At 40.2% G+C, this 14,093-nt stretch overlaps 1 protein-coding gene across 1 annotated transcript; it reads left to right on the top strand.

Moving 5' to 3' along the window:
• Positions 1-5,884: 5,884 nt before the first annotated feature.
• On the top strand, positions 5,885-10,360 carry LOC129261667 (uncharacterized). The gene has a single exon (XM_064112810.1). The coding sequence runs from the start codon at positions 5,885-5,887 to the stop codon at positions 10,358-10,360; it is 4,476 nt and encodes a 1,491-aa protein (XP_063968880.1).
• The last annotated feature ends 3,733 nt before the right edge of the window (positions 10,361-14,093 follow it).

Raw genomic sequence — 14,093 nt, forward strand, 5'->3', positions numbered from 1 at the left:
GAATATTAATAATATCAATTAATTGGATAAATGAAATAAATCAAATAAATGAATAAACCGTAAGCAGATGAATAGATAAATATGTTAAACATATAGGGGAATAAATGCAGTTGAATATTCAATAAAACAAAGAGATCAATAAAAGAAGGGGAAAATGAGACACCACGAATAGATAGATCATAATAGAGGTCATTACTGCTAACTGTAAATAAATAATGAATCACTGTTCCCTGAAAATGTTTTTACTTCCAATTATATCATTAGAGCCGATCCATTTATATTACTGAAACGAGAAAGCAGAAGCCTGATTCTACTTCGAAGAAAAAAAAAAGATGAAATAAGACAGTTTTGGAACAGTAGAGACATCGAAGCCCTAAGACACACAGATCCAGATGATACTCGTTTTCGAGTATATAATAAGAAACACGCGCATCCTTTCTGAATATTCAACAGTCTTGCATTACCGCAACGAATTTAGGTACCAATTTTCTTATTTCGATTAGTTAAAAACTTGTTTAAACGGCAGATGAAAATGCTTGCAATCCATACTGTTGACAATAATCGTATCAATATCGTTTTATTTCTGGCTCTTCTTTTTTATATTACTTTTCAGCTCAAATATTTCGTGATGAGGATGAGGAGGAGGAACATGTCGAGGGTGTGCTCAACCCCCCCCCCCCCCGGCTGCCAGTAAGATTACCTTCCCGCTGAAATGTGTTGCCGGTAAGTGTTGGCCTCGGTTGTTAGAAGACATTCAACCCAACCATGAATGTGTAAACACGAGTGACAGTGTGGTGATTTACATTTTCAGGGAGAGGGGACAACAAGAAAAGAAATGAGCGATGATTGGGTGTGTGTGTGTGTGTTTGTGTGGGGATGAAGGGTGGGCGTGCGCGCGTATGTGATTTTGAATATGAAGGTGACGCGTGTGTGGGTGCGTGTGCATGTGTGTGTGTTTGAGAGAGAGAGTTTTAAAGAAGTAGTAGTGGTCCACCTGCACTCCCCTCAACCAGTTATATCGGGAGGAGAGATTTGCTGGTCATAGTGATTCAGTTCGCTTTCGCCTTCCAGGCACAGGTGACGCCAAACAAATAATAGTAACAATAATGATAATAACAATAATAAAGGGGGAAAACAACATCACAATGTATTTCCAATCAGTTGCTCAATTTCAGAACGATTGTTATGAATGAACAGATTTTATGAACTCATAACTGCATTACAATCCATGAAATATGAACTCAATTTTACAAATGACCAGTAAACATCATTGTTCACTCCAAAGAGCAGCTGCAAAGATAAATATAGATCAAAGCGTATGTAATCCGACCATCGATTTTGGCAGGGCACGTAAGGGACTCGGCAAACCAATAATTATGATAGCAATACTAAGATAGTAGTGTTTATAATAAACAGTTTTGATCCCGTATGGCATCATAAACCAGAATGTTAATTCTTGAAGAAAAAAAATCATGAAATTAAAATCTTTCACACCGCATCCGTTCATGTTACCATGCATCCTGCTATAGGGTAAATGATGTAACCATGGTAACATCCTATTTTATATTTATGCTATTTCTAACTTCTTCTTCTAACTTTCTAACGGAGTTTGTCAAAAAAATCCCACAATTTATTATAATTAGCCAGATGAGACTGGCATTTATTTTCTACAGTGACATCAAAGAAACCGACCCGAGAACGACAAAAACTATTACGTTGGTCATTACCAATGTCATACCATCGATCAGTTTTGCAGTCGGTTTCGTTGGTGTGGTTGTAAACCCGAATGGCGCGAAAAGTAGATGCCCCTCAGTGACGTCAGGGTAGTTAACGCGCCATTGCATTTGTTTTGACGGAGACCCGTAATAAACACGAGTTTCGAGTCAAGGGTTTGCCTACTTGAGGGAGGGAAGATAAAATGCGATACACAGGCACTTGGCTCAAGTGGAATGTTGAGGTATTCCTAGAGTTTGTCAGTAGCTGCTATGCTCCAAGCATTGCGGGAGGGGCGCCTTCAAATTTGTAATGAATAAGAGGTATTCCAAAGAAAGGGAGAGGAGAACATAAAATGATAAAAAGGAAAGGGGGAAGTACATACAAACATAAAGAAAATGATAAAGAAACAATAAAGAAAGTACAATAATGAGCAAAGAAGCAAATGACAAACAGAAGAACACAATCAGTGCGAACAGAAAGCAAATATAAGTAACCGCTATGACCACCACTGCCATCAGAATAAATGATTCATGTAGTAGCATTAGAGCATAAGGATTAAAATATGACATCAAACCACTTTGGGGTGCCCCTGGTAGAATTTCAGTTCACCCACTTTTTTAGGCTTGCCAGAATTTGGTTGCCTTTCCTGATACGGTTTGTCAAATACGCCTCTGCATCCAAACCCTAAAAGAGTGTCGTTTGTAAGGGGGGGGGGGGTTGAATTAAGGGAAGCAAAAATAATGTTACTTCTCTTATCGATTACGAAATTATCATTATAATGACATTTTTTATCACATTATTGTTCAAATTTACGTGGCATTAAAATACAAACAAAATAAGGAGGGTAAGGTATCAATTTACTCATTAAGTTGTTCCTTGAATCTCAAGAAGAAAACACATCCTCCATATACAGTAGAAGACTCTTGATCTTCGAGGCAGTATCACAGTCCAGCTCTTTCCAATGTCCCTAAATTCAAGTAACTTTCGATTTCCTATCGATTTCTCTGTTCATCCCAGATTCACACGCTTATTACATGTCCGCTATGTGTAATCGGCTCATACGTTTCCATTCGATTTTGGTGTAAAGTAACAGACGAAAATCAATTATCGTTTAGACATAATAAGCGTATTAATCCATTTCCTACTATTATCGGAAGGCTTTATATCAAATCTTTGGCTCGAAGAAACTGAGTATTTTTCTTATAATGTTTACATGCTATTTGGGGGATTGTTCTTGATATAATTACGGGAATGACCAGGAATGACTACAGGTTACAGTAAATCGGGTACTTATTGATGATATTTTCAGATGTTCAAATGTTGTTTAACATTTTTATATTCATTTTGTATACCGATTACCATTTATATTTTATTAGAACAGGAGTGATTACTTTTCCGGTTCCCCCATTTGCATACCAAGATGTGCACGTAAGTGTGAAATCAACGAAAGTTTAAAATGTCATTACTTTCGTATCTTACACCCGATTTCAACGACGTTTTTTTTTCTAAATAATGCCTGTTTGATTTTCATTTTTTTATTCAGACCACCTTTTTGCTAGGTTGGACTACATTAAAGAACTCTTTGGACATACGGATAAACTTTCAACTGTATTTAATGTACGAAATATAATTAATTTAGACGGATATTGGCATAATTCCCGAAGTGTTAAAAGGGGGGATAATAGGAATTTATGCAGAGAGTGAGTTTAGCAAATCAGGTTGACAATAAAGTTATTGTATTATATTTTATTCTAGAACAGAAATGTAATGACAGGAAAGTATGTCATTATCCTTCCTTGTCTCTACGAAATATTTTTTTGACTTTTTTTCTTTTTATATGAAAAACTTAATCCGGCAGATATTAAAAGCTGGTACACGTAATCATGAATGCGGCATATAAGCGGGGTTACACAGTGACAATACCCTTGGACCACGTCAACCTCCATTGTACATCGCTATTCAAACCGATTCACCATTTATTCCTAAAGTTAGTGCGATGAATAATGATTAATATCAATATCAGCTCTACCTCGAATTTCTAACCAAATATAGCTATATAATTCCCATCTAACTCTCCAAGGTATTGAATTATGACTGTGAGTGAGAGTTGGATTATACATGCATAGCACCTTAATGAAAATTGAGTACCTCATTCCACGGATTATTGACGATTAGCGATAAGAAGCACTACGACTGCACTTTTATTTTAACTTGTATATGGTTTTCACCTTCTTTATTGATGTATATCACCTGCTACGCTTGCTGGAACCCTAAACGCACGGGGAGAACCTCGTGGTATCGTGATACAGATCACCATCACCCTTTTCTTCTTTATTTTCTCTTCGACAATACCCCCTTTCCGCTTCTACCAAATATATCGAATATCGGTAATAGGAGTCGCGATTCGATTTATTGTCTGTACGTAACATTTATAAGTTGAATAGACTTCTACGTGCAGCCAGGATGGGATTATTGTCCAAGGGAAATATCATCTACATGCCATTGTGTCAAAGGGGATCATATTTTAATATCAGACCTTTTCATTGAACCTTAACTCGAAACTGACGATATATACTTTGGGTTGAAATGTTCACACTCTTCACTATTCCCCCTACCAAATATGAGACTTAATTAAAGGTCAAGTCCACCCCATAAAAATGTTGATTTGAATTAATAGAGAAAAATCAAACAAGCATAATGCTGAAAATTTCATCGAAATCGGATGTAAAATAAGAAAGTTATGACATTTTAAAGTTTCGCTTATTTTTCAAATAACAGTTATATGCACAACTCAGTGACATGCAAATGAGAGAGTCGATGATGTCCATCACTCACTATTTCTTAAGTTTTTTATTGTTTGAATTATACAATATTTCAATTTTTACCAATTTTACATTCAGGACCAACTTAACTGAACCATAAGATGTTTTAACAATGGTGTCAAAGTTCGCCAATACGTGCGTTTAATTAGGACACTAGTATCGGAATGCGATGCGTCCATGCGTATAATGATTCGCTGTCGCTACGTTAGGGTTGAGAGTTTTTCGCGCCACGTTGGCAGAATGCTAAAAGCCGTGTACAGGAAAGGCCGTATACGTGTGTGTGCAGGGCAAGTGAGACCAGGGCGTGGTGTAGTGGGAAGTGAGGTGAAAAGGCTATGGAGATTTCTTGTCAGAATGCAATGTTTTCCAGTTTATTAGCCGTCAGAACCAAGTCCCTACAAGGACCACGCCAACGCTGTTCTGCGGGGTTTCTACTACACTTTTGTTTTGACGAGATAAACTCTCACACCTTGGTAAGCCTGTGATACCAGGCCGCCATTTGTGGAACCAGTTTTGTCTGCAGGATAAATGACTGGAGGAAATCTTCCTCGGCACTGCGATTGAGGAATTCGACCATCACTTGAAGACGTCGTAGCCCACGATAAGCTGACAAGATCGACGTCATGCCAACGGCAGAAAAAAAATGATATTAAATCATCCACAGACTGCTACCTGTATGTATTCATCGCGAATGTGACTCTTTAATACTGCTGTTAGTTTATCAAGAAAATGCATTCATACTTCAAAACAATTGTATTTTATATATTCTTTTCTATGCAAATTAATTGCAACGAATTCCAAATGTTTGAATCATTGTACTCTTTTTTAAACCAAATCTTGTTTAAAGGTGAACCTTACGGTTGTATGGAACTATTGTGAATTATCGAGATTTGTTTGTTTGTTGTGATCAAATTCACCAGGTATAATCTATTATTTCTCCAAAGAGTAATAAAGATGGTAATTGGTTTTACCTAGTTTATAACCATCAAACAACTCTACAGACTTATTTAATACCTGTTTGTATTTCCCGAGACTAGTGGTGACAATTTGGCGACCACGAAGGGACCTCTATTTTTTCAAATTATATGTCAACCACTGGTAGTGATTTTATTTTTGGTGATACAACTTGTTAGATATTCATTAGTATAAGACGTTTGCTTTGATATACATGAACGTTTGGTATGTGGTATGATAAAACAATGTTTTGAAATTTTCTTGGTATAGGACATGTAAGTAGTGGATCGGTAGAGAGTGCAGAGCTGGCGAAAACTTGGTTCGAGTGGCGGCTTGGTTCAAGAACGGCGGTAAGTGTAAATCTTAATTATTAGGCTAGTTTAGATTTCAAAATGGAAGTCGAAAAACTCGCTAGCATCGGGGAATCTCTTGGCCTGAGAGGTACGGAGTTACGATCTTTTATAGAAGTAGAGCAAAATCGGGCACGAGAAGAGCGCATGCTCGATCGTGAGAGAGTGAAGGAAGAACAAGAGTTGGTTAGGTTGCAAATGGAGCTAGAGCGTTCGAGAGGTGAGAGAAGCGAGGAAACACTGAATGAAAGTAGAGTGCATGTACGAGCACCAAAATTGCCTACATTCAGCGAGGATAGGGATAATCTCGATACGTATCTTAGCAGATTTGAGCGATACGCATCGGCGCAATCCTGGCCACAGGCGTCATGGGCTACTAATCTGAGCGCGCTTTTGACAGGCAAGGCATTAGACACGTATAGTAGACTGAGCGATACTGAAGCGTTAGATTACGATACCCTAAAGAGGGCGCTCTTGAAGAGATATGACATTACTAGTGAAGAGTATAGGAAAAAATTGCGATCAGCAAGGCCGGACTCCGGAGAAAGTGCGAGCCAATTTGTTTATCGAATGAGAGTTTATCTCAAGAAATGGTTAATACTAGGTGGATATCAGGAAAATTTAGATAATATGAAGGAATTAGTTCTCATAGAACAGTTTTATGATAGTTGTTCAAGAGAAATGGCGATGTTCATAAGAGAGCGCAAACCTCGTAGCTTGGATGAGCTTTCAGAGATAGCGGATCGCTTTATAGAAGCTCGGGGTGGGTGGCGTTTGACCAATGTAAGTCACAAACCTCGAACTGAGAACTCACGTCCTGACTTTCGTTCTAAGATAACAGGTACACCAGAGGCGAGGAAGCAGCCGCCGTCCCAGGACAAACAGACCAACCGACCAAGGCGAGAGGGATGTTACGTCTGTGGTAGCAAAGGACATTTCGCTCGGAACTGCAATGAGAAGAGACAGGGAAGGCTTGCTGCTGGCATGGTAGAGTTGGCAGAACCACAAGGGTCATCGGGACGCGGCTACGCTGGTCTGGGACCACAGCCCCTGATGTCGTCGTATGGGACGGCCGAGATGCAGACTAGGACAGAGGTAGAGAGAGGGGATCACCACACTGAGGAGAGTAACTTCACTCTTGATATAGGTGAGGCAGCATGTCTGTTAATTGATTCATGTATCCCGTGCCTTGAAGCAGGCAGGGCAAACCGGTCTCAGGAGCAAGATTTACCGGTAGTGAGTGTGGCATGTGAGGCAAAGTCTGTGCGTTCAATGCCAGTTGTCCGAGGTCTTGTTAATGGAGTTTTAGTGGAAACCCTCCGAGATAGTGGAAGCACAGCTGCCCTGGTAAAAGAGAAGTTAGTAAAACCTGGTCAAATGACGGGGAAACAGCGACTGTGCCTATTGATTGATAGGACGGTTAGGAGATTCCCACTGGCGCGTATACATGTAGATACCCCCTACTTTACTGGGGAATTGGAAGTTCTGTGTGTTAGTAATCCAATTTACCCTTTGATTTTAGGCAACTTAGATGGAGTCAGAAATGCTAGCGATCCTGACTTAGATTGGAAACCACCAGAGCAAGGGACCATATCTTATGCATTGGCAGCAGAGACCAGACAACAAGCCAGAGAGAGATGGAAACCTATAAAAGGATTGAAAGTACCTGGACAGTTGACCGAGGTAACTCCAGATGGATTTAGGAAAGCACAGGAAGCTGACAAGACACTGGATAAGATTAGACAACGGGTTGCGGCTGAAGAGGTCAAGGTAAGCCGTAATGGGAATAAGTCTTCGTTCAAGATGTTGAATGGTGTGCTCTACCGTGAATTTCAAGACTCAAGGGCAGCAGCCGACGTCAATACTCAGTTAATAGTTCCGCAGCCATTAAGGAAGCAGGTTCTAAAGCTGGCCCATGAGTCAGTCATGGGTGGACACTTAGGAGCGAGCAAGACGGGTGACCGGATCTTAGCAAATTTCTTCTGGCCGGGGATGCACCATGATGTAAAGTTGTTCTGCAGGTCATGTGATTCTTGCCAGCGTTCTTTTCCCAAAGGGAAGGTGACAAAGGTGCCCCTCGGCTCAACACCGCTAATCGATGAGCCGTTTCATCGCGTCGCAGTAGACATAGTTGGCCCGATTGCTCCAATCTCGTCGAAAGGAAATCGATATATCCTCACCCTCGTAGATTATGCGACGCGGTATCCGGAGGCAGTGCCCCTTAGGAATATTGATACATCCAGTGTAGCGGAGGCACTGTTGAGTATATTTTCACGAGTGGGCTTTCCGAAAGAAATGCTCACGGACAGGGGTTCACAGTTCACCTCCGGTGTCATGAAGGAGGTGTCTCGTCTACTGTCTTTAAGGCATATCATGACTACCCCCTACCATCCTCAATGTAATGGTCTCGTGGAGAAGTTCAATGGTACACTGAAGAGGATGCTAGTGAAGATGTGCGAAGAACGCCCCAAAGACTGGGACCGGTACATTGATTCTTTGCTGTTTGCATACCGGGAGACACCCCAATCTAGCACCGGCTTCGCACCTTTTGAGCTCTTATACGGACGGGTGGTCAGGGGACCACTGTTGATACTACGTGAGTTATGGACAAAGGACTTTGATCATCCTGAAACCAAGAGCACCTACCAATTCGTTTTGGATCTAAAGGAGAAGATGGAAAAGACCTGCGAGATTGCTCAACGAGAACTACACAAATCGCATGAGAAATACAGGAAGAGCTACAATAGAAAAGCAAAGAAACGCTCATTTAAAGTAGGTGATGAGGTATTGGTTCTTCTTCCGACTGACCATAACAAACTTCTCATGCACTGGAAGGGTCCATTCCGCATTGTCCAGACCCAAGGACCTTTTGATTACAGAGTTGATTTGGGTAAGAGAGTGGCAACCCTCCATGCCAACCTCCTCAAGCAGTATCTACGACGTGAAGCTGAGGAACCAGAGCAGACGAATGCGGCTGTGGTGGACTTGGTTGCGACCTCAGTTATTGAGGACGAGGATGACTCAGAGGTTGGTGGGAACAACAATGGTAAAGGTACTGGCAAGATTATATCATCGCCTAGCCCTCTACTACCCCTTCCCAGTTTGCACAGAACGCAAACATACTCAGATGTTCAAGTATCTAAGGAACTTTCTGATGTGCAGCACAGACAAGTGTCCTCCCTTCTTCGAGAATTTGATGACATACTCACTGATGTCCCAAGTCTTAGTACAGCTGGACATCATGACATCCAGCTCATCCATGACGTGCCAGTGAAAAGCCGACCTTATCCATTGCCTCATGCTAAAAGGCAAACCGTCAAAGATGAGATAAGGGAGATGTTGGCTCTCGGAGTGATTGAACCATCCTGCTCTCCTTACGCTTCTCCAATCGTCTTGATAAGCAAAAAGGATGGTAGTGTTAGGTTTTGTTGCGATTTTAGGAAAATAAACGCCATCACTGTCCCAGATGCAGAGCCGATACCGGACCAAGAGGAAATATTCGCCAAACTCGCAAATGACAACTTCTTTACCAAGGTCGATCTTACCAAGGGGTATTGGCAAGTGCCGCTAACGGAGCAGGCAAAGCCAATAACTGCCTTTGTAACCCCCGATGGACTTTATCAGTTTACGTCCATGCCATTCGGGTTGATGAATGCACCCGCCAGCTTCAGTCGCTTGATGAGAACAGTCCTCAGGGGTCTTGAATTTGTCGACAATTTCATTGACGACATCCTCGTGCACACACCTACCTGGGATCAACACATAGAAGCTCTGCGATCTCTGATGGTAAGACTGAGGGAGTCGAACCTCAAGGCAAAACCAAAGAAGTGTTTTGTTGGATTTGCAAAAGTCGACTTCTTAGGACACCAGCTGAGTAGAGGGTATCTCAGACCACTCCACAACAAAGTAGAAGACATTCAGACGGCTCCAAGGCCAACTACGAAGAAAGAGCTACGGTCGTTTTTGGGATTGGCCGGCTACTACAGGAAGTTTGTTCCCCACTTCGCTTCAACTGCTGTCCCTCTAACTGACCTGCTGAAGAAGGGGAAACCAAACATGCTTGACTGGGACGAGGTACATGAGAACGCGTTCACCAGTCTGAAGGTGATGTTGACCAAAGAACCCATTCTTCACTTGCCTGATGTGAACAGACAGTTCATCTTGAGGACCGATGCATCAAACAAAGGAGTCGGGGCAGTTCTCCTACAAGAATTTGATGGAGAGAAGTTCCCGATAGCATATGCTAGTAAGAAGTTACTAGTTCGGGAACAAGCCTATTCGACAATCGAGAAAGAATGTCTTGCGGTTGTTTGGGCTGTGCTTAAATTCGAGACCTTTCTCTTTGGTAGAGAATTCATACTCGAAGTCGACCACCAGCCCTTGTTGGCAATTCAGAAATCTAAAGTAGCTAATGGGCGAATCCTTCGTTGGGCGTTGGCTCTCCAACAGTACAAGTTCAGAGTCGAAGCCATCAAGGGGCAAGAAAATGTTGGCGCAGACTATCTGAGTAGGGTGTAGGATGCAGAGTCTCAATATCAGACACTAAGGCGTTTAGGTTTATTTTTTTTGCTATGTCCTGTTTCACTGTTTTACTTCTTAAAAACTATATAATTCAGGAAATTTTTCCCTTGAAAAATTGTCTTAAGGGAGGGGTAAATTGTCAAAGTTCGCCAATACGTGCGTTTAATTAGGACACTAGTATCGGAATGCGATGCGTCCATGCGTATAATGATTCGCTGTCGCTACGTTAGGGTTGAGAGTTTTTCGCGCCACGTTGGCAGAATGCTAAAAGCCGTGTACAGGAAAGGCCGTATACGTGTGTGTGCAGGGCAAGTGAGACCAGGGCGTGGTGTAGTGGGAAGTGAGGTGAAAAGGCTATGGAGATTTCTTGTCAGAATGCAATGTTTTCCAGTTTATTAGCCGTCAGAACCAAGTCCCTACAAGGACCACGCCAACGCTGTTCTGCGGGGTTTCTACTACACTTTTGTTTTGACGAGATAAACTCTCACACCTTGGTAAGCCTGTGATACCAGGCCGCCATTTGTGGAACCAGTTTTGTCTGCAGGATAAATGACTGGAGGAAATCTTCCTCGGCACTGCGATTGAGGAATTCGACCATCACTTGAAGACGTCGTAGCCCACGATAAGCTGACAAGATCGACGTCATGCCAACGGCAGAAAAAAAATGATATTAAATCATCCACAGACTGCTACCTGTATGTATTCATCGCGAATGTGACTCTTTAATACTGCTGTTAGTTTATCAAGAAAATGCATTCATACTTCAAAACAATTGTATTTTATATATTCTTTTCTATGCAAATTAATTGCAACGAATTCCAAATGTTTGAATCATTGTACTCTTTTTTAAACCAAATCTTGTTTAAAGGTGAACCTTACGGTTGTATGGAACTATTGTGAATTATCGAGATTTGTTTGTTTGTTGTGATCAAATTCACCAGGTATAATCTATTATTTCTCCAAAGAGTAATAAAGATGGTAATTGGTTTTACCTAGTTTATAACCATCAAACAACTCTACAGACTTATTTAATACCTGTTTGTATTTCCCGAGACTAGTGGTGACAAATGGTAATACCACATGTTCAGGGAGGAATAAAACTTTGTTTCACAGGACAATGAGGAGAAAATTAGAATAATTCATATTTCATATAATAAAATACAAAAGAAATAGTGAGTGATGTCATCACTCCACTCATTTGCATACCGACAAGGATGTGCATATAACTGTTTTGTGAAATTAAACGAAACTTTAAAATGTCATAACTTTCTCATTTTACATCCGATTTTGATGAAATTTTCGGTGTTATGCTTGTTGGATTTTTCTCTTATTATTCAAATCAACATTTTGCTGGGGTAGACTTGTCCTTTAAGAATGAATGACAAATGAAAATGGGCACGCAGAGATCAAAAGGGTTGACGCCTCTATGGTTACTACAAAATGTAAATATGTAACATTTCAATCTAAATTTATATTTCTATTATTTTTTCACTTCACTTTAAAACCATTTTTTGGGATAGTCAATGGCAATACAATGAAGACTGTTTAATGTAGTAGCAACATTACTAGGTCCATCATTTAGGAAATGTTTGCTGAGAAATATTTTAGCTTCACTGACTAGAGTATTCTTATTTAAACTATCGCCTCTCATACATCGATATTTGATGCATCAAAGTTTTGGAGGCTAAAAGCATGTGCTGTAAATAAAAAACATTCGCCACTGACCTTTGAATAAAGACCATGACTTGCCGAGGACTCGTAGCTCATAGGAAGCTCGTAGGAAGCTTCAAGTCTTTTCGCTCTTTTACAAGTTAAAACAAAATCGTAATATGAGTGATGATTCCAGTGAAAATAAAGCTTATGACAAATATTTAGCACGTGTGAAACCAAACTAGGACATGATTAGAATCGCGAACGCTATTCACAATCACGAATTCAAATTCTACTCCGGAGGTAAATTCCAGTTAAGATTCACTCAAATTATTGTACGAATTGTGCGTGTGAAAGGCTTGACCTCCAAAACAACTTTTGGAGTGGAGCTTACGTGACCTTTCAAGCACTTTCGTAGATAATATAATTGTCATGCAGTCACCGTAGTTTGTATTTGCGATGCATTGCTTTGATTGACAAGTCACCGAGGACACATACCGCCTTCACTCGGGAATTCGTATTTAAATCGAGTGAGCGTGTGAAAGTTCCAACGATTCTATAGACGAAATGCAATCAATATTGCAATGATGATTTGCGTGTGAAAAGGCCCTTTGTCAATCCATATATAAAAGATGCGATGTTAAATGCGGTCAGAATTCTGCGTTCGTTCTTATGCGAGTCAATAGCAGTCTGATAAAAATTGGCAAATGATTCGTGCCAAAATAGGGGTTTGTAATGATGTCTGTAATACTCTATCCGTCCTTTCACACGGTAAAAAGATTGACAAGTCACCAGGGACACATACCGCCTTCACTCGGGAATTCGAATTCAAATCACAGTTTTCGAGTGAGCGTGTGAAAAGTCAGATGATAAAGACGGATTGCAATCATCATTACAATGATGATTCAAGATTCACATGTAAAAAAGCCCTGAAATTAACCACATTTTTCTCTGTTGAAAAAAAAAATCATGTAACCTTTTCTTTATATTTCTCTCGGTTTTATGTATTTCTAAAAATATTAATTTTTTTGGTAGATAAAGAGGCTTTAACAGGAGAAATTATAATTTCTAAACAAATTTTCGACATTACTCCTATGTGTTTAAGATCGCATGCTCGATCTGTGATGAAAATCATAAGTCAGAATCAGTGGGATTCGAACCTGCCATCTACTGCTTGCCGGGCAGCGACTTAACCACCAGGCTATTCTGGTTCACGGCCAAGTCACGATGAACTGGAATTCAAATACCCCCGCTCCTCTTCTTTGTGACTCATTAATATGCAATGCAAATGCGTATTTTCTGACTTATGATTTTCATCACAGATCGAGCATGTGATCTTAAACACATAGGAGTATAATGCCGAAAATTCGTTTACAAATTATAATTACTCCTATTAAAGCCTCTTTGTTTACTCAGGTTTTCCACCTCTAAAAAAAATCAAATTATGAATTATTTCCAGTTTTCTTCTGTCACGCCAACAGGACGGATTCCAATTGTATTTTAAATATATTCTTCTGATTATGCAATTGTATATATCTGTGTATCTTCTCCACAGTTATGTTGTAATGCATTTTTTCCATTCTTTTTGGTTCCCTTTTCTCATCCCCCTCTCCTTGTTAATTTCCATTTCTCTCACTTTTTTTTTTTACTGCTCCCACTTTTGGTCTCTATTTCTTTCCCCATTTGACTTCTTTGGTCTCTTCCATCCTCTCTTTTAATAACTTTCAGCCATATTTCATTTCTCCCGTTTTTTCATTCTTTGCCTTTACGGGTATTCGACACATGTGAAATACGACACTGCATGATTGCAGGTATTTTGTAATGCTCATCCCTATTCCACTAATTAAAGGAACACGTCTCTAGAAAGCAAGGAGTGACGTAATCAAATGACATCTGTATCATGACGTACGTTATAACCTTGGCTGGTGACAGCAAAACAAGTATTAAATCACCCCAAATCAACAACAGCATAAAAACAAAGATTCACAAACAAAGAAAGAAAAACAAAAAGGGATGATTTGTTTTGAGATTCCCCTTTTTCTTCTTCGACCATCCCAACTGGAATTTGAATTCAGGATTC

The sequence above is a fragment of the Lytechinus pictus genome, chromosome 18 (assembly GCF_037042905.1).
Source record: "Lytechinus pictus isolate F3 Inbred chromosome 18, Lp3.0, whole genome shotgun sequence".
Taxonomy (NCBI): domain Eukaryota; kingdom Metazoa; phylum Echinodermata; class Echinoidea; order Temnopleuroida; family Toxopneustidae; genus Lytechinus; species Lytechinus pictus.

Excerpts from the sequence above, each read along its gene's own strand:
- LOC129261667 (XM_064112810.1), top strand. The coding sequence starts at position 5,885 with ATGGAAGTCGAAAAACTCGCTAGCATCGGGGAATCTCTTGGCCTGAGA.